Genomic DNA, 24,117 nt, shown 5'->3' with positions numbered 1-24,117 from the left:
ATAATAATATTATTTATTTATTCAAAAATTATATATGTCTTCTTTCTCAGTGGTTGTATATCTTTGTGTAGCAATGTTTAAGCAATACTTTGGAATGTCTATAGTCTATCTTATTGCATCACCAATTCCTTCGAAATATTCAAATACAGCAGTGCAGAAAAATAGAATACATTATCAATTTATAATTTTATTTAATATTTTTATTTATTTGATAAGGACACTAGGTACATAGTTGATAAATAGTATGCTAGATTGGTAACATATTTCAAAAGTATATGAAATTATAATTTCATTACCAAAATAATGAAAGTGGTATTTCCATATACTGTACAGAGCCAGTTTGCTGTAGTGGTTAAGGCATCAGCCTAGAAACTGGGAAACTGTGACCTCTTCTCACTTGGGGTATGAAGCTAAGTGACTTTGCGCCAGTTACTTTCTCTCAGCTCTAGAAAAGAGGTAATGACAAACCATGGCTGAAAAACCTTGGTGAGAAAACTACAGGGACTTACATAGTAGTCTCTGAGAACTGGACACAATTGAATGGCAGGAAAAAAATCTCTATATAACTAGACCTCTCAGGATGAGAGAAATTTCTTAATAATTAGTTTACTAATTACAGTGTGTGTGTGTGTTGATAAATACAGTACAACAAAGCAGCTCATACCTAGAAGAAATACGTTGTGATTATATGGCTGCCTAATTTTTGATATCCTAATTCTGATAAAGACTTGGATTGCCTATGCATATAGTGTATCAAAACTCTAAAACTCTTCACATGGGGAGAGAGAAATGGGTCAACTTAATTCCCCAAGATCTAAAGAAGGTCGGTATCACTTCATATAGCCTGGCAGAACAGATCATTACCAGTCACAAATCTGTTACATACCGAGAGTATATAGCAAAATAAATAGACTGTCTCACAAGTTCAGAAAATTGTGCATTCGACCCATGATAATGTGTAAAGGGCGTTTAATAGAGTTCAGCATTTATTCGTTATCTGTATGTGGGCAGAGACGGCACTACCGTTATCAGCTTCTTGGGAGGGAAATTCCGTGGTTCTCTATGTCACGTGATCTGCCTCACAGACCGATGCACTCTCCGTGATGCAGTTTTGATTTTATTCAGAGCAGAAGGCTTAGTCACAAGAGATTCCACTTGTTCAAACCAGCGTAAACCAGATTTTTTTTTCTACAAAGGAACAGATTACCGCTTGTATCAAGTGGAGGATGGGAAGTAAAAGAAGAATCTTTGTTTCAAAAATATGCTAATTATTATAACCTGAAATTGTGGCTGCACATATATTTATGCTTTCTGATTGAGTTTGCAGGGTTAGGATACTGCTTTTAAAAACAGAAGTAATAGCATGTCATCAAGTGTCATAACTGTTAAATGAGGGAAAAATCTTTCAGACATCATTTAAAAAAGAAAACCACCCATTATTTAGCTTAGCTGTAAATCCTATGCAGAGCTTAAATTCAGCCATGCAGCACAAACAAGATAGAACTGTCTTTCGCTCTTTCTCTCTCTTTTTGACACCTATTGAAAAAACAAATGTGGAGCATTTTGGAACTTTCATTCACTATGGTAGAGTGTCATGCCCCAAATGGTTTCTATTGCAGAATAGTAGTTTTAAACTTTGGCCCTTAAACTATCATAGCCATTACATGAATGGTGACCTGCAAAAGGGGATGGGGGTGAGCATAGTGATGCAGTAAACTTGCAAACCATCTTTTTTGGAAACTGAATGTTTATCTTTTGGGAGAAGCAAAGTGAGGAGCAAGCAAGAAAGCGAACCAAACAGTGATTACAGAGTGCTTTTAATTTAAGAACAGGTGGGGTTGGATTAGAAAACATGCTTTTTCTTTCATTTTTTAATCTTTAGAAAACTAGACCTATTGAATGCAGCACTCTTAAAAATTAAAATAATGGCTTTGTTTTTATTTTCTTGGCATTATAAATGTTTAAATTCTAGATCAACAATGTGAGCATAAGGAATCATTTAAGTTAGTTTTGTGTATCTCTCTGTCTCTTCATGTGTTTGTTTGTGTGTGTGTGTGTGTGTGTGTGTATGTAGAAAAATGTCCTTCCTAAATTTACAGCCTAATTCAAAATTATTTTCCATATGTATGAATACATTGATAATGGCCAGTTGAAGAAGAAACCTTCTCAGTTACAAAATAACATATTCTCAATAAAGAAGCTTTTTCCCTTCCACTATAACTTTATGTGTGTGTTGCAAACAGACCGAATGTATTTATACCTCAGCACAGTAGTATTTAAAATACTATTTTAAATGAAGGTTATTATGCAGTATAGTTGACAAAATCAATTGAAAGGATTCTTCTTTTGTTTAGTTAATTAGAATAACCATTTGAAAGAGCAGAATAGTGAAATGTAATAAATTTTTGAAGTAAATTTTCTTCAAAAGCATAAAGAATTGTATAGTCAAAATGTCTAGAAAAGTGTTCCTCAGTTATTTATATTATTTGGATACATAGTAATAATCTACAATATTAAATAGTGTAGACTAAATTTAGATTAAAAATAGCATAGTTTAAATATGGCACATAAGCTGGTGTTTCTATAGCCATCAGTTATAGTTATTTTAGCTGATTTAGTAAGATAGATGTATAGGGAGACACAAAAAGGCAGATGTCAGTACTAACGAAATAAAAAAATGTAGAAATCTTGTATATACAAAATCACTTCAGCTGTACTATCTTAGAAGAGAGGAATAGTAAACTTGTTTTCTCTTTTTTGTATTATAGACTTCTATGAAGTCATTCCCCTTTATTTCATGATAGTGTCTTAGATGTGGTTTAAAAGAGAATTTCACACTATTCTCTTTGTTTAATGTGACAGTGTGCGAAAATGATCTTTATTCGTTCAAAAAAACTCTGCATGTAGTCTATGTTTAGGGTCTTTTAATGTGTTTGTCTGTGATTTTTAAATGCTAAACATGTAAACAGATAAATTGTCAATGTTAATTCTGTATCCTGTCACACAACTGATCTTTCTTTCCTGCCATTTCTTTCCTTTTTATCTTTTTCTGTGCATTCATGTTGCAGTTGATAAAATTACGTGAAGAGGTGAGTATTTTGTTGCCTAGCTTTTTCTTTAAAGCTAGCTTTTCATATCTGAATAAATCTTTTTGGTCACTTGCAGAGAAATCTGCAGAACACATGCATTATATATCTATATATCTATTTTTATCTATATCTATATCTTAAAATGTTTTAGCACTATGTGATTCTTTTCTTTAATAATCATACATTTCATCAGAATCCCTAGGTCATACTTTTAAAATTACAATTCTTTAATAGCACTAAGAAAAAAGATAATTTAAAGGATCTGTAAAAAAAACATTATTATTTGATATGTGTTTGAACACCATGTTGAAATCAGATCCTGTAATGATATCTGCACAACAGAAGGTACTGTAACAGTAGGGGGAAAAAAACCCTCTGCTTGAAAAATACAAGCAATACCTCATTGTGTAGATCTACCGGCATACAAAACAATATGAAAATATTGCATGCACGTATACTGAACTGTAGATGTATGCTCAGTTGTGCCTCCTATATTTATTATTTATTTGTGCATATGCTGTAGTGAATGCAAATTAGGGGCCTTTTTCATTCCAGGAAATGACCAGAAGAGACAACAGTACTTCAAAAGTAATATAGAATCATCAAATGATTTTTTCTTGACATTTTCTAAAGTACTTTTTCTTTTTTTAGATTTGTCCTTGGTTTTATTTTTTGCTTACACATTTCTCTCTCTCTCTCTCTCTCTCTCTCTTTCTCTTTCCCTCTCTCCCTCCCTCTGTGTGTGTGTGTGTGTGTGTGTGTGTGTGTGTGTGTGTGTGAGAGAGAGAGAGAGAGAGAGAGAGAGAGATTAAATAAAATTCTTACTCTTAGAATTTGGTATAGTAGAAGTTGCTAGGGAACCAGTTTTTTGAGATAGTGGCATAATAACACCTTTCATTCTTGGCAAAGAGAAACAGAACAACAAACTGTGCTTGTTTATTCTTGTGGTATTTGGTGGATGACCTCTGTTATAAATGGCATGTATTTCAAAAAGGTGAGACAGAGGGGTTGCTGCTTGCTCATTGAGAAAAACTGGAGAATAACCAAATGAAGTACAGTACAAAAAATTACTACTGTATAGATTTCTTTAATAAATCAAGATTTTTTTCATCAATCAAGTAGTTTGAATTTCCTGCATTCATGTGAATTATGGATAGTATTTTGCATTATATCAATTTTTGAAAAATACTGTCATAAAAAGGCAAGTGAGTAAACAGTTTCTTCAGCTCGATCTTTATTAATTAGCATCATCATCATCATATATGCTTATTTATACAGAATAATGTAATCAAAGTACAGACTTGTACTAAAAGACTTGGAATTCAGTTTTAATGGCAATAAAAGCACAAAGGAAAGTCAAATATAAAATAGAAAGGAAAGGAAATGATACTAATAGGTAAGCGAATAGTTCCTCATCATACATTTAAGCTTTATTTTAAATTAGAACATGTCCTAGCAGTATAGTTTTCCAATCAATATAATTTAAAGAGTTATTTTCTTTAAAACCATGATAAACAAGATGGGGAACTTCATGTTTTATTCAGTCAGTTTATAAATTCTATATCAATATAATTCACTCAGTTCTCCAATTGTATATTAAATACATTCTTAACTCTTCAGATAAATAAATTTCATATTGGATGTTTGTAAAGAAAAAAAAGTATAGTTGAAGAATTTGAGGACACTTGGTAAACCTTAATTGCTGATTTGTTTCCAGAATATACTGGAATAAGCAGTTAGAGATTATTTATAACATAGTTAATTAAATATTGATGATAATACTCATAGTGTATACTCAATTAAATATATTTTAAGGGACTTATCAAAGCACTAATTTTTCAGGAATTCCAGTAAAATGCAACCTGAATTATTAAATTTTTTAAAGGGTCAACTAATTATGTTACATGGATTGAATTTTATTCCTGTTTGCTTAATATGCACATGTAATCATTTACATATTTAATAAACATTTTAAGAACCATAAAACGTCTATGGCCAAAAAAGGGATTTCAAGTCAAAATTAAAGTGCAGAGGTTTCACTAGTGCAATTTTTAATTATGTTTTTGGCTCAAGAATAAGCTGTAAAGATATTTTTTTGTATAGAGCAAAATGTACATTAAAGTCCAAAAGGATGCCTAGTGCAGTGATTCACATAATGTTCTAAATTAATCAAATAATTAGACATATAGGCATTCTAAATTACTGATCTCCTAAGGAGGTATTATCTTAAAAGCAATTGTGTACTTTTTCATACCACTATTAATAAAATGTTCCATTTTCCCTTTTATTCCTTCAAACACATGCATACTGTATACTGAATTTTGTAAAAGCTACATTGCTTGATATTTTTTAAACCCTCTGAAATTACGGTTTGAATACAGTCCATGTGGAGTTTATAAATCTCTCTAGATGTAGCCCTGTTGCTTTGCAAAACTTCATCTAGCTCAATAGTGAAGCTAAAAAGCAGCCTGAAAAATCTCACACTATTTCTTATATAAAAGATTAAGAATAGTGTAGGAGAATGGATTTGGTGCCGTTAGAAAAGGAATTGAAAATACCCACTACTGATGAAGTCCATAGCTTTATGACCATACATAACATAATTTCTCCAATAAATATATAGTAGTTTAAGTTTGAATGCAATAATGGTATTAGTAGTAATAATTAAGTTATGAAGTGGAATTAAATGAAAAAGCAATACCAAATAACAAAATATGAGATTCTTCTGAGGTCTTGTTTAGAAAAACAGGATAGATAACAGGAAAGCTAAGATTCCTTTTGAACATTTTGTAAATTTGCTTTTGTCAGTTTTTAGTACATTTATCCCTGTAATGATATTTATAATTTAATGTTTACATAGTCCATATTGAAATATTTTAGAAATAATTCTCAGTTTTAAACACTTTAGTGATATGTAGCTGAACTGACATTGTTTAATCATTGCAAGATAGGTGTGTTATCTGCAATTCACTTACATTTCACTTTTAAGGGTGGTGTTTTTGAAATTTCTTGTCTTATTGAAAAAAAAGTCTAGCATTATTTATGCAACTTTGATTGTTCACTTTTGCATAGATTGAGGATTATTTTACAGTATAAATTACGTAAAGTAAATTTGCATTAAAATATTAAAAATGTAAACTCTTCCCACAAATGAATAAAATATTTGATATATTTATGACATAATATTATGATACATAGATTCAATTATTATGAGGTGCTGTTTTTGTTTGAAGTTATTTATTAAATAATTTGTTAAATTATTTCTTTGTTTTAAAATTCCCCAGGGTAGACTGCTTTAATTTCTTATATTGTGATTAAATTATATTATAAAATATTATAAAATGTGTATTTCTTTCTTCTCTTCCTTCGTCCCGTCTCTGCTTGGAATTGTTCTCCCCAATATTTTAATTTTTGCCATTTCTCTTAACCTATACACTACGAATTAAACAACTCTATTAATTATTATAGACTGTTATTTTAGCTTTCCTGACCTTCACATTGGACTCTCTCTCTGCTGATCTAAATGCATTGTTTTAATGATTTCTTTTAAAAAAATCAAGGAAAGCTTTGATGTGGCTTTAGCTGCCTCCATCGTCTGGCCACATCTCAGAGATGTGTCACCTGTGCCAGGAGGGAATAGGGAAATCACGTTTTGAATGGTAATGATAACATACTAATCACTTCCTTTCTTTGAAGATAGAAGCGAGATATTCTGTCAGCATCCCTGGCTGCTGGAGCTTGGAGGCACTGGTCTAGGTGTATTAGCTTAAGTGTGCATGTCAATACAGCTTGCATCTCCCAAGATCCATAGGGGCTCATTAGAGCAAGGTAGATCATTTCAGCAGACAGCCACTCAGATAATATGGATAGCACCTACTTTTTAATATTATTATTAGAAAGCATTTCTTCAATTTTTAAATGACATCTGTCAACAAGGCAAAGTTACAGGAGTTGAGAGGTTATGTGTGTGTGGGGGGTTGTTTTGCCATGTAGCCATTTTTTTTTCAAAGTGAAAAAGAGTGACTTAGAAATGCGTGCCTGAACTTAGTTGGTAAATATTGATAAATTGATTAGAAGCACTTTAGAAGCAATATATTTATATATAAATTTAAATAAAGTAATATTTTAAATAAAAATTGGTAGCAAGGGTCTTTTTATCTGGGGTTTATACCAGATAATAAAGTTAGGGTTGTAAGAATTCTGCAGAATAATTTAATCCTTTAAACTTAGTAAAAAAATTTCTACACATATTAATATTAATATGTGGTATTCAATTTATTATATTGCATCAGTCATTTAGTCTTGGCCTTGTATTGCACAGCATATTACTGTAAAATATATGCACAAAAGAATTCTACCTTTCCATGTGCATTCCATTTATTGCTCAAATAAAAACTTGTCATCCAAAGCAAGATTTGCTTCAATAAATTATTCTAGTGAAACAAAGATATACACTTATAGCAGAACTACAGGAATTCATTGAAATATTTTTTTAGCTTCGGTCATATAATGTCTTGTTTTTATTCAGTAGCTTGCTTGTACAAATAAGCAAATATTCCCTTTCTATTATTCAAGTATAATATTGTAAAAACCTAATGATAAGTGATTATATTTCTAATTCTTTCCAGTCAGAACTGTTTGTAAGCTTATACTTTGCTCTTAAAATTTAAAATAAAAACTAGTAACATGTGCAGGAGCAAGGGGAGGGGGAGAATTAGAGCTGGGTTCTTGAATTTTCTTCCCTGTTTTCTTTTTAGAGGGCACATCTGCTCGATAACACAGAGAGGCTGGAAAGGTCATCTCGGAGACTAGAGGCTGGATACCAAATAGCAGTGGAAACTGGTAAGAATTCTGAGAGTGAGCAAATTGTCTTGCTTATGCACAGCAGTCTTCACAACACATGACATTTCAGGGAAACTTCAAAGGCAAAGCAGAGACAGCAGCCCGAGATGTGGTTTACATATTGGGGAGACAATTGGGAGCTTATTTGCGCTTATCTTTTTTCAAGTTAAAAGGCATGACATCTACTGAAAACAGTTCCTGAGGTTTAAAAGTCTACATCTGAAAAGAGATAGAATACTTTGTCTAAATTCTACATTTGTCTTAATATACAGTAACATTCTGTCAGTTTACCCACCCGCAATGATTGTTAATATATGCCATAGACTACATTTGTTTTGCTCCTATACTTTCAGTTATTATATGAAATTAATATTTTTAGGAACATATAATTTTAATGAAAGGAACAAAATGAATTTTAACAAATTTACTGTTTTAACATGTATAGCATAGGGTATTTTGCTGCTTTTATTTAGCAATGAACAAGAGTTATAAAAGGATAAATTACTATGCTATGTCCTTAGTCAGTAACTTTAAAACATATTTTCTGTTTTATGAGCAGTTGTTAAATCAATGTAGAAAATTTTAACATACGAAACACTTTTATTTATCTTGGACAGTTCTACATAGCATGTGTATTATGAATTTAAGAGTTAACCCAATTATAGACATCTTATTTTTTTCTCCAAATTTCTGAGGTATGACCCATCAAGCAAACTCCATTCTGATTCATTCTAAAGAGGTCCAAATGAAACTGCTTAGGGTTGCTTTTTTAATACATAATTTGTATTGGATTTTAATGTACCATGACAACATTCATCCTGTTCTCTGTAACTTTATCATAGGAAGTCATCAAATGTGTTTGATAACCAATGTATTTTATTTTTCTTATACTTCCTCCAATATAGGCCATTAGAACATTGCTTCCTTAACTATATATGGATTGTTTTTGTGTTGTGGTATGAGCCTTTTCTGCATCAATTTTAATAAATTACCACTGGTAATTTATTTTAGTGGGAGGTTTGTTTGGTTTTTTTGCTAATAAAAATAAAATAGAAACAATGCTGAGTGATTTTAAAATTTTATCCAATGAAGTGGGAATTATTTTGAAGCACTATGATAGTTCCAATAAGCAAATATACTATTAAGTTTAAACACTGCTTTCTGTCCCATGCAAGTACTGAGTTTTTATTTTAATAGAAATTTTGGATCGGATTCTACTTTACATATCTGTTTAGTTACTCCCCTAAATATAAGTTTGGTCTTTGAGCCGATAGGAATACAGAAGATGATTTTGTAAGTATACATTTTCAAATTCCATATTACAAAAAAAAGTACCACGTACTTGCCAGTTCATAGTACAACACTTAGAAATAAATTATTGCCCACTGTCTAAAATTGGCATACAATGTCAGGGAAATCTAGAAATGCTAGAAACAATGTAGTCCTGGCAGATTGCTAGTTAATTCAGTTTGGCGCTTGTGCACCTATCCTTGCTGTATTGCAGGAGGTGAACTAGTTTTACACCATCTAACTAGCAGCACTCTGGTTGCTTCTGGGCTCCTCTACCAGTCTCACCTTGTCTGGTGTCATGCAACCTCATATCCAGCCAGGTCCAGTGCTTGCTTCCATTCTCTTGTACACACAAACTGTTTTTCCCACTAGTGGTACCCATTTATCTATTTTCAATTTTGCATGCTTTAAGACTGCTGGATGGGCAAGAGCCAGGGAACAAGCAACGAGAGCTCACTTCATCTTGTGGAGCTTGCTTGAACTATTGCAGTGCAGATCATTTCTGGCCAGCAGTGCCAGCACATCACTTCCTCTTCTTTAGAGATAAATTACTTTTAGTAGAAAATTGTTTAGTTGCTGAACTTTGGTTTACTGCAATAAATCTTGTTAAGAAGGCTTTGTGAGATTCCTGTCTGGAATTATTTTTCGTTAAGAATCCACTGTCCAAGAGCCTGACGCAACATTTGCTGGAGAGTTCAATAAAATAGATGATAAGGTAATTCCATTGTATAAGCCAGGCTCATACAACCCACAAGTTGTATGTGCCCCTAGATAGCTAGCAAACATAACAAATATTAAAAAAATAAAGGAAGTTTATTATTTATATACATTAATTATATTATATATTTTACATGTGGCCTAAGACAATTTTATTTCACTCAGTGAGGTCCAGGTGAGCCAAAAGGTTGGACAACCATTGTGTAAGAAGTGATTTGGAAATCTTTTTCCCTATTATATAATTTACTTTTATAGCCATTATAATCATTATGGTCAAAGTGCTATTGCTATTGCTAATACATGTTAATCAAAGGATTACAAAAAATTATTGTAATCCTATGCCAGTAATGGTTTACAAATTCAGATTCAGGTTTTTTTAAAATAACTCTTGAGGCTTATATATAAAATTGAGAATTGTACAGCATATATGTGTATGGTCAAGATTGTTGGGTGCTTAGTTAGGTTAGCATCTTTAATATTTGTTTAAAGTACTTAATTTTAAAAAAAGTATGACCATAAAATTATATTATGATATTTTCCTTTCATTTTATATATACCTTTATTTTACTTATTTCTGAAGGGCAGTTGAAGGGCTATGGGTGTTTATAAAACACAATGTTTTTTATTTTTCTGGAGAACAGAAAATCATGTTAGAAACGCACATTTTATTTGTCTAGAGTTTGTCCTCTCTGAATATCAAGATACATTAAAATAAGAAAACCAAATTTATTTTACTGAGAAACTTTTAACTTGTTGTTATGTAAGATCTTAGTAAACATGAACTGTGGTGTTGTGTTAAGTCAGTTAACTACTCAATTCTGTTAGACTACTAGCAAATTGCCTTAATAATAATAGGACAGAAGGTGTCAGATTCCAATGAAAGTTTTAGGATAAGACCTGTTCTCTACCTGAGTAACTGAGCTTGAATTCATTTTGCTATCAAGGCAATGACTATTTGACAGTAATATATGGTTGGGTTTTATTTTCATATTTTTGTGGGTGGGCGTGACTCTTGTGTCTTTTCTGAGAAGTAAGCAACCTAGATGTGCATATAAAAGAGTACACAATATATTTTCTCTGTATACGTATTTGAGTTACTGTTTCAGATGTTCTTTAGTGACTAGTTCTTATAAGTCAAGATTTTGAAGAAAGTGGCTTGTTTTAATGTTTTATTCTTGCTTAAAGGTGAGCACTCTCACAGAGGCCCAGGCTAAGGGCAGACTTGTATATTCTCTCTCTTACTTGTGTCTTTACAGGTTAGTCAAGATCATTCACATATTTCATCTCTTTAATCAATATTGGAATGCTGAAATATTATAACCATTAAATTTGCTTAATGTGTACATTCAACTCTTTATTGGATATAACATCAGATATGAAATATGATTATTGTAAGTCTTCTTAGATTATGCTTTTCAGAATTTAGTGGAATGTATTTTATTAAGTGCTTGAATTCTACTGAATTGTAATTAAAAGGGAAAACTTAAACTAACATATATATGATTATTAATAAACATTCTTACATTGTATATTTTAATGCATATTTTATGTGTACAATCTATCACTTGTGTATTCTTGGATAAACAACATGAAAAATCAAGGAAGGAAAGGAAGGAAGGAAGAGTAATAGCAACTACATGATTGATGTCAGCCCTTTGGGTAGTCTGTACAAGAAGCACCAACTATGGGCTCTAATACTATCTTTATTGAAAGGTCTTGCAAATCTGAAAGTAAATCTCACCTCTCTCACCTTACTGTTCAAGAAATTGGGGATGGTCCCTTCTGAGATATTTGCCATGCCCATTTCTTCAGTGAATTAAGCTGCCTCTTATCTAACTGGTTTTGGGGCTAAGCCACCCCATAGGGAGACTGCCAGCAGGGTCGAGGAGAGTTGAATCTCTCCTCCCTAGCTGGCCATTACTCCCTCTCTCGAAGGCAGTTGCAGCGGTGGTCATAAATGGCCACCTCAAAGAAGAACTTGACCGGAAAAGAATGTGCAGGAGGAAGATAAGAAGAGAAAGTTTTGGCTGACCAGGTCGAACTGAAAAAGGTACCCTGGAATTTGAATTATAAAGAACAACATTGTTCCCAAAGAAGACTTTGAAGCAGCAAATGAGAGAGGGAAGGGAAAGGATTTTTTTTTCTTCCCTATATTGACAACTAAGAGATTTAAGCAAGAAACTGGCAAAAATCCACTTTGACATTAACAGGTATTTAAGCTGAAAATAAAATGTCAAAGGGATAACAAAGATTTCTGGATTCTCAAAAACTTTTAAAAGAAGGAAAAAAACAAAAGGATGGGATCTGGAAAAATGGAGAAGACCACCTGGAAGTGAAAGGAATTAACAGTGAAACTTTAACAAGATTCCTAAAAGATACATTTTAACTGAAACTTTATAACAAGATAGGAGAACCCCAGGAAGAGAAAGTGGAGAAAAGAAGCAAGAAGAAACAGTTTTGGATTATTTGGATTACTTGGTGATTTTTGGATTTTTGGTTATTGGATCTAAAGGACTAAAATTAATCAGGTGGTTGTTTAAAAGTTTTTAAAAATGGTATCACTGTTGGAAGAATTGAGAATGGAACTTAAAAAACAGAAAGAAGATGCACAAGAAGGAAGAGGTTCTTTTGGCTTCATATTTCAATTCTTAGAAATGGAGATCCTGAACTATGAGAAACAACAATAAATGCCTGTAGAACAAGAAGGGCGGGACAAAGAAGAAGCCATCTTCAATGACCAAGTATTTCTATGTGGGGAAAAGAAAGGAAAGGGGGGAAAGAGTTAAAAATTTAAGATTTGAAGAAACAACCCCCAAAAAGAATAGTTTGAAAAGTAATTACAACATTAGGAAGAAACAGAAGAGAGGATTCCAGGAGAGAATCAGAATTAGAGAGAGAAGGGGTCAAAAAGGGAAGGGAGAGGAAGAGGGAGAGGAAAAGAAATTATAAAGGACAGAAACAGGACATAGAGAAACAGGGAAAACGTACAAGGATTAAGGGTATATGCCTATTTAGAAGACACAGATAATGGGTGAAAATTTAATTGAAAGGGGGATTCTGCAAGGTTACATAAGATAGTATTGTTATATTAGAAATAGAAATGAACTTTGAAAATATGAAACAAGTGTGAGTAAAATGATAGATAAAATACTCATTGTAATGTAATGGAATGTTTAATAAATAAATGAAATAAAGAGAATGAGAGAATGAAATTAGGAAAGGAGGGGAACATTTTAATTATTATAAATGTGTTATAAAAATTTAAGTGAAGAGGAATATGAAAGAAACATGAAAAAATTATTGAAATATTATAAGTGTTCCTAGAAGTATGATATCCTATTGAAAAGAAATGTTAAAGATGTCAAAGATTATAACTAACATTAATGATAGAGCTGAATTGGAATAGTATAAGTGTTTTTTTGTTATTGTTATTATATATATATATATATATATATATATATATATATATATATATATATATATATATATATATATATATATATATATATGGATCTTTGGTTGTTCGGTTTTTCTCCCGCGTAAGATATATATATTTTTATATATATATTTGACTGGAAGTTATGTGCTTTTTGAATGTTATAATTGTAAAGGCATAAATTGAAGTTTAAATAAGAGTTGAATGGATAAAAATTAAAAGATACAAAGGTGTCATACTCTAATTAGTAACTACAGGGAAAATTTTTGTTTAATGAGAAAAGAAAACATGAAATTGAAATAGGACAGACAAAACTATAAATAAAATGATTAGAAAGATATTGAAACTTAGAAATGTATGTATGTATGTATGTATGTATGTATGTATGTACAATTGAATTTAGGAAGGAATGAGATAATTAAAGTAAGATTGAGAAAACTAAGGGAAGGGAAAAATTATTGAGAAAATGTTAAAATAGTAATGAGATATGGAATAGAACACAAAGATGAATATGAAATTGAGTTTGTGTCTGTATGGAGAAGTGATAACCTGGGACCATGCTATTCTCAAAAAAAGAAATTTTACTTGTATTATGTTTTGTGAAAACCCAAATAAAATTTTTATTAAAAAAAAGGATATATGCCAACTTATACAGCAAATGCATGCTGTAAATATAAATACCATGCACCGCTAATAAAAGCAGCAAAGTACAATGTGCTCTTCTAATTCAGTAGTTTTCTCTGTACAAATACAGTATCACTCTGCATAGGGGAAGTTATTAAATGTTCCCTGCATCAGGATCAAGGGTAGGGCTTTCTACTGAATACTCTTTTGTGTGTGATGAAGTAATACTATAAAGGTACTGAGGTGTTTCAAAAGGACTCTGAAAGAGGTTCTTGAAATAGTAGGAGGGAATTTTAGCTCTCTCTCATACTGTATATCCAGACCAAGTTCTATGTTTAACATTTGGCGTAGCTCTGTCAAGACAAGCAATATTAAAAATGGGGCAGAGGAGTCATGAAAAGGTCTTCAACAATGCTTTTTTTCCAAGATGAAATAAACTTACCAGTGAAAGTGAGCTGAGCCAGTAATTCACCAAGAAGCTATCTCAACAAAAATTTCATGATGAGCAGCTAGGAGGGGAATTGTAGTTCCAGCTGAAGGAGGACCTTTGGGATAGAGTAAGTAAGTAACATGAAATAAAATTCTAATGATTTGTGGCTTCAAGTGCAATGAACCAATAACGTTCTATAGAAACACATAAAAGACCTTAAGGCAGAGAATGATATTTAAAAATATAACAAGGAAAATATGTTAAAATAATACAATACAATAAAGCATGATTTTATCTAACCAGATTAAATTTCAGTTTTTGGCTTTTATTCCTTTCATTGTTCAGTATTTGCTCATATAGATAAATACAGATTAAAATCAGTATGTTGTTGATATCTTATTCCAAACCCCATAGAGGTGCCCATAAATATACAAAGCAAGGTGGCAATTAACACAATACATGTAATGAATTTGCTTTGCTTGCAACTAATAAAGTTGGAATAATAGAACTAGAACTCCTGCTTCCATATATAATGACATCCAGCCAAACTTCACAATAATTTTGTCTTCATCTTTCTCCTAAAATAAATAAATCTATTTGGATGACCAAAATGTATTCATTGAAATAGAATTAGTCCATTTTATCAAAAATTCCCAGCAACTCATGTACTACTGCCTGCTACCTTTGGAACAATATGACATTTTACAAAATAATTGTTTTATCCTTTTGGTAAGAAGAGCCAGGCAACTTTTTTTCTTTAAGACATTTAGCAGTAATCTTCATCCCTGCACATCTATCCAACTAGTTGCATTCAACTTGTTATTACAAGTTAAGATAAGCATGGATCATGAATACACATGGTTTATTAGGTTCACATTCTCAAGCACAACTCAATTCATTCCATAGAAACGTATTAGTTGGTTGCTATGGATATACCTACAGGAGCATTATCAAAAATAGTGTCAAGTTTAGTATTCATATGAGTGATTTTAATCTTGAAGTGCCTTGTAAAATTGTCACAGGTTTCCATTCTGCAGATTCCCACTAGGATCTGATTTCATAAATTTTGTGAGCTATAAAAAAAAACCTGTGCAGTTGTCAACCCTGAAGTGACCATAGCTGAGGTCATCTTGGAGGCTTCAGGGTTGTCACATAACAGAGGGAGGGGGGAAAATAGTTAGATGGGGTTTGTAGCCAAAACAATAAACTTTCCTATGGGAACCCAAGGACATTCCCACAGGTGGCCAGCTAGAGAAGGAGAAAAGTTCTGGATTGAACAGCATGATTAGTGACTTGGGGGAAAGGGGAAACCTTTTAGAGACAGTTTTCACCAATTGTGCCAATAAGATATACCCAATAAAACTATTCTTTGAAGAACTTGCCTGCCTTGGAGTACTAATTTCTATGGGTGCATTACTTGGAAAGCCAACATCAGTATTATTATTTAAGAATAACAAAAAATATTTTTTTCTCATTTTCCCTGCCAGAAAGTAAACTCAGGATTGTAGTCTGTCATAAGAATGCTGCCAGTGTTTCAGCTATTGTCTTCCTTGGTTTACAGCCTTTAGCTTCTCATAGAAGATAAAGCTAGTTTGTCTGTATAGTGCCAGATAAGTTGTTTTGGAATGGTGATGGTGATGGTTCAGTTTTCATACATTTCAAGAGACAGATTCTATTAATTATCTTATCTCCTAAGTAAATATCATTGGCAAATGAAATTACTATGTTAATTGTTGCTAACAGAATAATCCTTTTTGTTTGAGATAATTCACATTTTGTTGAATATAAAATAGGAATCTGTAGAAATTTCAAAGAAATAATGTTTTGATATTCATTCAATAAATCAATCAATTTATAGGGTTGTCCATCTCAAAAAATGATTCTGAGTGATGAACGGTATTAAAGGAAATTTAAAATAATTCCAATCACAAATTTAAAAAATAGCAGCCAAGGAAATTATCACAATCAACTACCACCATCATCCAGAAGATTCAGGCTTTCAGGGGCCAAAAACCAGATACAAAGATGGTTCTTTCCATACCGTGGCAATAACAAATTCTAGAGCTGGCATTTTTAAAATACCTGTAAAAATGAATAGCAGTTGAAAATATCCTGAGCAAAAAATACATATTTTGCATTGAAGTTCAGACATGGAAGGATGGGGAGGGGTAGAATCCCTATTTTTTTCTAATATAACGGTGAAGATTTTCAATATAATGTTTGTGTAAATTGTTTATTTAGATGTTTCAACTGTTATTATTTATGAAACTTCATAACTAATTAAGAAACCAATTACTCCTAAAGTACTGAAACTGTAAAAACAAGAAAAAAATATTTTGAACTGGAGCCTGAGGGGTCCACAGATAGGTGTCCTGTCATGTGCCAGCTCTGCCTATTGACTTCTGCACTGCAGAAAGGAGACAGAAGAGGCAGGCAATGACAAAAACAGAAGTGGCAGGGTTCATTCAGCACTGTAAAAGGATCCTGCTGCTGCAGCCCAGCTGCAATTCACTAAAGGACCGCAAAGGACTTTGGTGGGGGGAAGTGGTCTTATGGAGTGAAAAATAAAAGTAATGATATAAATTTCATTCAGTAATTTGTGCATGCTCAAGCTATTCTCAAGCTAATATAATTTGAAAGTCTGTGAAATACACTGGCAACATTGGTTCTATGCTCAGGAATATGTAACAAATCTATTACCAGGTATATATCAATGTCTTTTCAGAATATAATGTAGGCCACTAATCATGCTGTAACACAATTTGGGTTTTTATCTGTTGGTTAATTTCTAATGAATTGTATGTATGTATGTATGTATGTATGTATGTATGTATGTATGTGTATATATATATGCTAAAAAAATATTTTTCTACTCATTCTCTTTAGATTCATAGAAGCATAATTCACATTTTATATTCCATTTTTCAGATTTCTTTCAAAACAAAGGTATACATGTTGAGGCAAACAGTTACTTGTTCTTTTTTTCTTCTTGATATAGTGAGAAAACAAATAAACACTTTGCAATATGAGTTAGTAATGAGCTACAGTTTATATTGTAGTTATATACCCAAATGCCTTACATTAAGTTATGTTTAAATGGGACCTATTTAGAGTAATTATTTAAAGTATTATATTGTTGGCTAATTCAGGTATGAATGAAGCTCATGCTTATCTTTTGCTTTTCAGTACAAATTCATTTTTCTTTGCAGCATAAAAATAATATCCATTTGGTAATAACAACTTAAAGATATATGCCCATTTGTCATGCTACATATTCAATTTTAATTCATTCATTTATACGTTTATTTAGATAATGCCAGAAATCGTGTTAGGTAAGGCTGTTATTTTCAAAATTTATGGTCAATATAGCTCCTCATTAGGACTTTTTAAAAGTGAAAATATGCAATATTTATTTGAGCATACACTTGCATACACACATAAACAAACATAGCCCACCTCACTGCTTTATTTATTTATTTATTTACTTACTTACTTACTTACTTACTTACTTAATTACTTACTTACTTACTTACTTACTTATTGCAACCTACACCAATAGACTATGTGAATAGACAGGGAAATACAAAAACATGAACTAATATTTGGGATCATATTTTAACAGATTTGTTTTATCACGCTGAAAGAAAAGCATTGACCAAACTAATTATTTTAAATACTGATCTGTGCTTTAATGGAATTCTTTCCACATACATTCTTCTGAAAAGGATTTCAATTCATATGATATTTATGTTTTTGGAAATTTAGCTGCAAGAATAGTCAGGATGCTGTAATGCAGTGACATATATGCAGGATGTTTTTAATACTTTTAACATTCTGACATGTTAAAAGTATTAACAACATTAATATAACCCAAATTATATTGGTCATGTTCATTTACTATATTTATCAAATTTTTAAAACTATATAAAGAGACTACTTTTAACTCTAAGATAAGAAATAGGCATAGCATACATTGAAAGAATCAAAGTGACTGATAACCATATCTTGTTTTTTGGATATGCTCTTTTTACATTTAACATAGGTATTTTCTGCAGTTTCTCAATGGTTAGTCATGTTATCAAATATTAAAATCTAATTGGAACAAAAGTGTTTGTCTCCTTGATTTCGAATATTGCCACTTCTGACATCAGATCTGTACATATTATTTTTTTCTTGAAACTAGTAAGGTCAAAGTGTAATTGACCATTGTGTACTGATAATAGTGAGTGTATTTTATGTTAGTACTTTCACAATTTCCAGATATATGTATTCACATGGGAAGCAAACCTTTAAGTGATACTTATTGATTTGACACACAAGCTTATTAAAGAACAACATTGCTTACATGTTGTGCTGTACTTTCTAACTTTCCTTTATAACAAATCTGTCAAACTGAATTCTTAACCATTTTAGGCTTTTTAAAAAACTATTAAGAAATAGGTCTAATCTATTATTTTGATTAGTGAATTTTTTCTATAATATGAACCTTCAATATTTTTATATATTTAAGATGTTGTTTTTTAACTTCTTGTTTATATATGGGTAAGAAATATAACCCATTATACAGAATTGTTGAACCTTGAAATCTAATATTGACCTCAGTCAGTATTAACTTTTCAGATCAATAAATACTGATATTGACCTCAAAGAAAAGTCAATGTGTATGTGTTAGTTTGTAAAGTATAACTGCAAAGAAATGTTCCACGTTTTGTTCTTCATTATCTTTCTGTTTATATTAAAACTTCTATATTACCACCTAGATGATAGAACATCAGAACATTTGCATCCAATTTAAGAATTGTTAAAGAAATATTATTTTGTGTGTTATGGAATAATAGATGAAAAATATGTTTTCTACATTCTGAAAATAACATTAAGCATAGTATGGAATTGGGTTTTGATAATAATAACTCTAAGAGTTGAATTTTTTTTAAAGAACAATACAAAGATTTAAAGGCAATGGTGGGAAATTTGTACTTTCAGACTAATAAGATTCTATTAAAGTAATCTTACAATAGGGTAGAATTAGCTCATCTGGTCATGTTTCCTGTCTGGTCTACATGGGAAGGCTGAAAGTAATTTTCCATCCTCTCCTTTACATCCTGAGAACTTTGGGAGAAGGAGAGAATATCGTATGAGCCTCTTTCTCCAACCATTATGCCACTGGGGGCTGTGGCATTTTCTACCAGACCATTCTCTAGGCAACATTTCTTACCCTAATCTCCTAGATTATTCCGACATACCATTTAAGAAACAAAAATTAAAATCAACCAAGCAATCAATAAAATAATTATATATTCATTATTTTAAAATAGAGAAGTAAGGATACCTTCAAATCAAGCTGAAATCTTGGTGATTGTATCAATGTAGTTTCTTGATAGCAATATAAGTTTAGAAAGTTTGCCAGGGCTTTCTTTGATAATACCTTTTCAACTTCCCAATATAACCTCAGTAAGCAATTCCCCTTTAAAATAATTGGAAATCTATCTGCCATACTCTGTATATAAGTCAATCATATTCATGGCAGCCCTGCATAAAATATTTTACTATAATTCAGCCTAAATTAAGAGACAAAAGGGCACCAGATAGCTCTTTAATGTGGCATTTTTCATTTTTAGCACTAAAAGCTGTTTATCTGAGAGTTTCAGCATTTCTGACATTTTTAAGGACAATGCAAGAAATCTGGGAGAAGTTACTATCCTACAAATGCTTGAATTATAGTTTGAGGCCTTCTTACAGTCTTCCTATACATCACTTTTATGAAATTAGATTGATGGTGAGCCCGTTTTAAAGTGACATCGTGTGATGACAGATTCTCCAGGGATTGGTACACTCAAGAGACAAAAATCTGTATGGGCAGATGAAGCAGGAAGAAACAAATCAAGACTTAATGGTTGGTGCACAAAACAGAAAATTGATTAGAATATGCCCTGAACTTATTGTTATTGAGAGAAAAAATGGGAACAGATATTTAAGTTATTATATGAAGTCTTTTTCTAAATTCTAATTAGGTAGCTAGTCAGCTGATAAAGGAAGTCCTTGACTTACAACCATTTGTTTACCAACCATTCAAAGTTATAACAGCACTAGAAAGAGTGATTTACCACCGTATTCATACTTGTAGCAGTTATAGCATCCGAATAGTTACATGATCAAAATTTGATCAAAAGCCAGCATGTATTTAGGATATTTGCAGCATCCCAGGGTTATGTGATTACCATTGCAATCTTCCCAACTGGTTTCTGACAAAGTCAGTGGGGAAAGCTGGATTCACTTAACGTACATGTGATTCACCTAAGAACTGTGGTGATTCACTTTAGAACCATGGCAAAAATTGTCATAAAATCAGGCATGATTCACTAAATGATCCATTTTGCTTAACAATGGAAATTCTGGTCTCAGTCGTAGTCATAGGTATAGTATAAGATGATGCTACCTAATTATTCTTTACTATAAATGAATATTGTCATAGGTATGACATTTCTGGTGTTTAAGTTATCAGCAAACCATGGAAAAGATATTATGTTTCAAAGATTTGAAATAGCAGTGGAATTTAATTAGTAGTGGATTTCTGTTAGGCTCTTCTTCTTTTTTTGAAGTGAGAAATACCTAGTGCATTAATTTTATCACAAGTGTGGATAATAAAAATCTCTATTCAAAGTTTACCTAGCTAAATGAGTAGAGGCTTTTAGGTCATAGCTTTTAATGTGCAATTTATACTGTCTTTCTTTTTTTGTATTAGGAGATTAGTGAAAACTAAACTGTAAATTAAGTTTATTGCAACATTATCTTCAGATGTACAGCTGAGCAGTAAAGATTATACTGAATGATAGCAGTTGACTGAATTTTGTATTAAATTTTGTATTAAAATTATCATGTGAAGCTACCATCTGACTGGAAAGAAAATGTTGTAAAAAAGTGTTGTGCTTTTATTTTATTCTAGTAACCAGCTCAAGAGTTGCGAAAAGGGAATCAAGATAAATAGAATTTGTTTTCCAGTAGAAATCCCTATCATAATCTGGGCAACTCTGTTATCTTTAGAAAGAATTGTGATACAGCTAAATAGAATTTAATCACATATAAATTCTGGAGAAAGGACTACTTAAGGATCAAAACTGGCACCTACTTTCAATAACTTCAGAAATGTTTCATAGTTAGAAAAGAGGGAATTATAGGAATCACCTTTTCCATTTGATCAGTTTCCAGTTCTCAATCTTTGCTAACCTTGGTCCCAAAGTAAATTCTTAAGAGAAGGAAGCCATCTAGCTGGAACATTGGAACTATCTGTTAAGGCAAAGCACTGGTCTGTTTTAATCACTTCATTTTAATTGTTGGGAAGTAATGGTTTGCAACCTTTCATGATTTTTCTTAGTTCTATATCTGAATCTGGGATTTTTTTGCATGTAATAAATTTGGTAGCCTTATTTGTAAATCAAGGATATTAAGCAACTATATACTGATCCATTTTCTAACTACTTTGATGACATCTTAAAGGAATGGCTTTAAGATTTGTGAGCAATGTTATGGGGTGAAAGAAAATCAGAAAAATAATTGAATACTAATTAAAAAATCTTGTGAGAAACAAAAAGAGAGATGTGCTAATCAACAGTTATTTCTTTTCTATTTCTTATACTAGAAGTGATCCTGTTGCAAAGAAGTGGTCAGAAACTATTAATACTTTGGAAAATGAGGAGCCAAAAATTCCAAAAATAAATTTGCCCATAACAAGTCTGTTCTGCAATTGTGCAGCAGTCAGTGAGAACATTACTGCATAATTTTATTTAAAGAATGATACAAATTCTTCTACCATCACAGGGGATGTGATGTTTGTTGGCTCTGAATATGACTCAGTTTATTAGTAACACAATTTATTTACTAGTTAGCTTATTATCAGGTCATATCAATCCACTATGGAAAGAAAGTCTCTTTTTACAGAAGATTATGGACTAGAAGCCATGCTGATAGACTTTTTTGACTTCCGAGTCTACGTCTAGGAAAGACTGATTGGCTCAAGTCACACAATTGGTTTTCATGCCTAAAGAAAGACTACAATCTAGTCTCCTTACTCCTGTTCAGCAGCCTAATTACTACATCACATTAGCTGTCATAACTTAATTTACATTATGTCAATTCATAAAACATTTCTATGCCGGGGTGTGTGTGTTGGAGGAGCAGTGTAGCAGTTTAAAACCAAAAGTGCATTCCATTCTTAACTTGCAAAGATTGTAACTAAGCTACCAGAATTTCTGCCGCGAAAATTCCTAATTGGAGAATGTGATGGATGACTCTCAGCTATGAATGTGTTTCGTTGGAGAATATGAATTATGGTGCACCCAGAGGGGTGGGGTAGGGAGAATTACGTGTCTGAGAATTGGCTTCATATAGGTCATGCTGTCATGTTTGCTCCTAATACGTTGAAGTTTTTGAAGCTTGGCTTCATTATTTATTAACAATTAAAGTAAATAACTATGCAGCTTTTCATAAAATATATGAAAAAGCTCCATAGTTAAAAATTGTTGCAAGCTCATGTCAGGCTTAGGTTAAAAATATAATATTGTGCAGATTACAATTTGTACAACAGCTGTGTTCTAAATTAAAATCTCCCATTTTTTCTCATTTTATGAATCATTTAGGTAAAGACACTAGAACTGTCTTCTACATACTACTGTGTAGTAGAATTATGTAATTACTGCCAAAATCAACAAAAGAATTTACTAGTGAAATTCATTTGCTTGTGCTTTTTATTTGCTATAAAAGTTGTTATGCTTTATGTGCAGGAGAATGGAATAGTCAATCTGTTTAATCAAATTTACCTACAATTTAGACATTTTCTCTCATTCATAATTATATATGTGTGTGTATCCTATTTTTTTATTTGCTGACATTTGTATCATACTATTAAAAAGATAACTATGTCTTTTTTATAGAAAATATTATTAAAATATCTATATGTCTAGAAACAATGGTTTAGAAAAAATAATATATATATGTATAGAAGTTTTTTTTGATGGAGATTATAAAACTAATTCATAAGGAAACAGTACAGTGGAACAAACTTATATAAGCACAATTATATTGGCCTTTCTTTATATAAACATGCACTACCTACTATGTAGAGGGATGTAGAGCTTATGTGGGATGCATTGTTTCATTCTTTGAAGCTGTGTCACTAAATGGCATGACTTGTGACTTCTACGGACTGAAGTTGCTGTATTACTGATTATTTTACCAGTGTATCTAATATTTAGATATGGCTCCTGTGATTGCTGTCAGCATATACAAAAGTCTTTTCTAGTGTTTGCATAAGTCATTGGAGGTCTACTATGTGCTGGATGTTCTAGAGAAGCTGTTAAAACAATTGGAAGTGCTTTAATTAAGTGTCACCTCAGCGCAAGTTATTTATCAACATCAGTTATAGCTAGTTCAAATAAAATCTGGCAATAGAAGACAAATCAGCTGTTCTCAGCCAACATTGGCCATAAATTAAATTTATATTTTGGCAATAGTATGCTTGAAACTGAATCCTATTGAGCCTCATGAAGTACAGAGGCTGTTACTGTTGCCTCAAATTCTGGTAAGCTGCCCCTCTGTATAGTTTGATTCATAATTAATTTGTCTTAATGTAATATTTAAATCTCTGTTCCTCAATCTGTATGTACATTTGTGTGTGAATTATGTTGCTAAACCTT

The 24,117-nt window shown here is 31.8% G+C and overlaps 1 protein-coding gene and 1 long non-coding RNA gene across 7 annotated transcripts in view; one reads left to right on the top strand and one right to left on the bottom strand.

Moving 5' to 3' along the window:
* Positions 1 to 24,117, bottom strand: part of LOC148125803 (uncharacterized) — a 503,025-nt gene that overhangs the window by 233,486 nt on the left and 245,422 nt on the right. The window lies entirely within an intron of this gene.
* Positions 1 to 24,117, top strand: part of VTI1A (vesicle transport through interaction with t-SNAREs 1A) — a 191,062-nt gene that overhangs the window by 52,322 nt on the left and 114,623 nt on the right. For 3 of the 6 annotated variants that reach the window (XM_087932731.1, XM_087932733.1, XM_087932735.1), the window contains exons 5-6: positions 3,069 to 3,089; positions 7,847 to 7,931. In XM_087932731.1, the coding sequence (XP_087788857.1) occupies positions 3,069 to 3,089; positions 7,847 to 7,931 (106 nt within the window). The remainder of the gene's footprint in view (positions 1 to 3,068; positions 3,090 to 7,846; positions 7,932 to 24,117) is intronic. The other 3 variants (XM_026704768.2, XM_087932734.1, XM_026704769.2) reach the window with 1 other exon arrangement.

Source organism: Pseudonaja textilis, chromosome 4 (assembly GCF_049901715.1).
Source record: "Pseudonaja textilis isolate UNSWEBS1 chromosome 4, rPseTex1.2, whole genome shotgun sequence".
NCBI lineage: Eukaryota > Metazoa > Chordata > Lepidosauria > Squamata > Elapidae > Pseudonaja > Pseudonaja textilis.
This window is presented reverse-complemented; position numbering and strand designations above follow the sequence as displayed.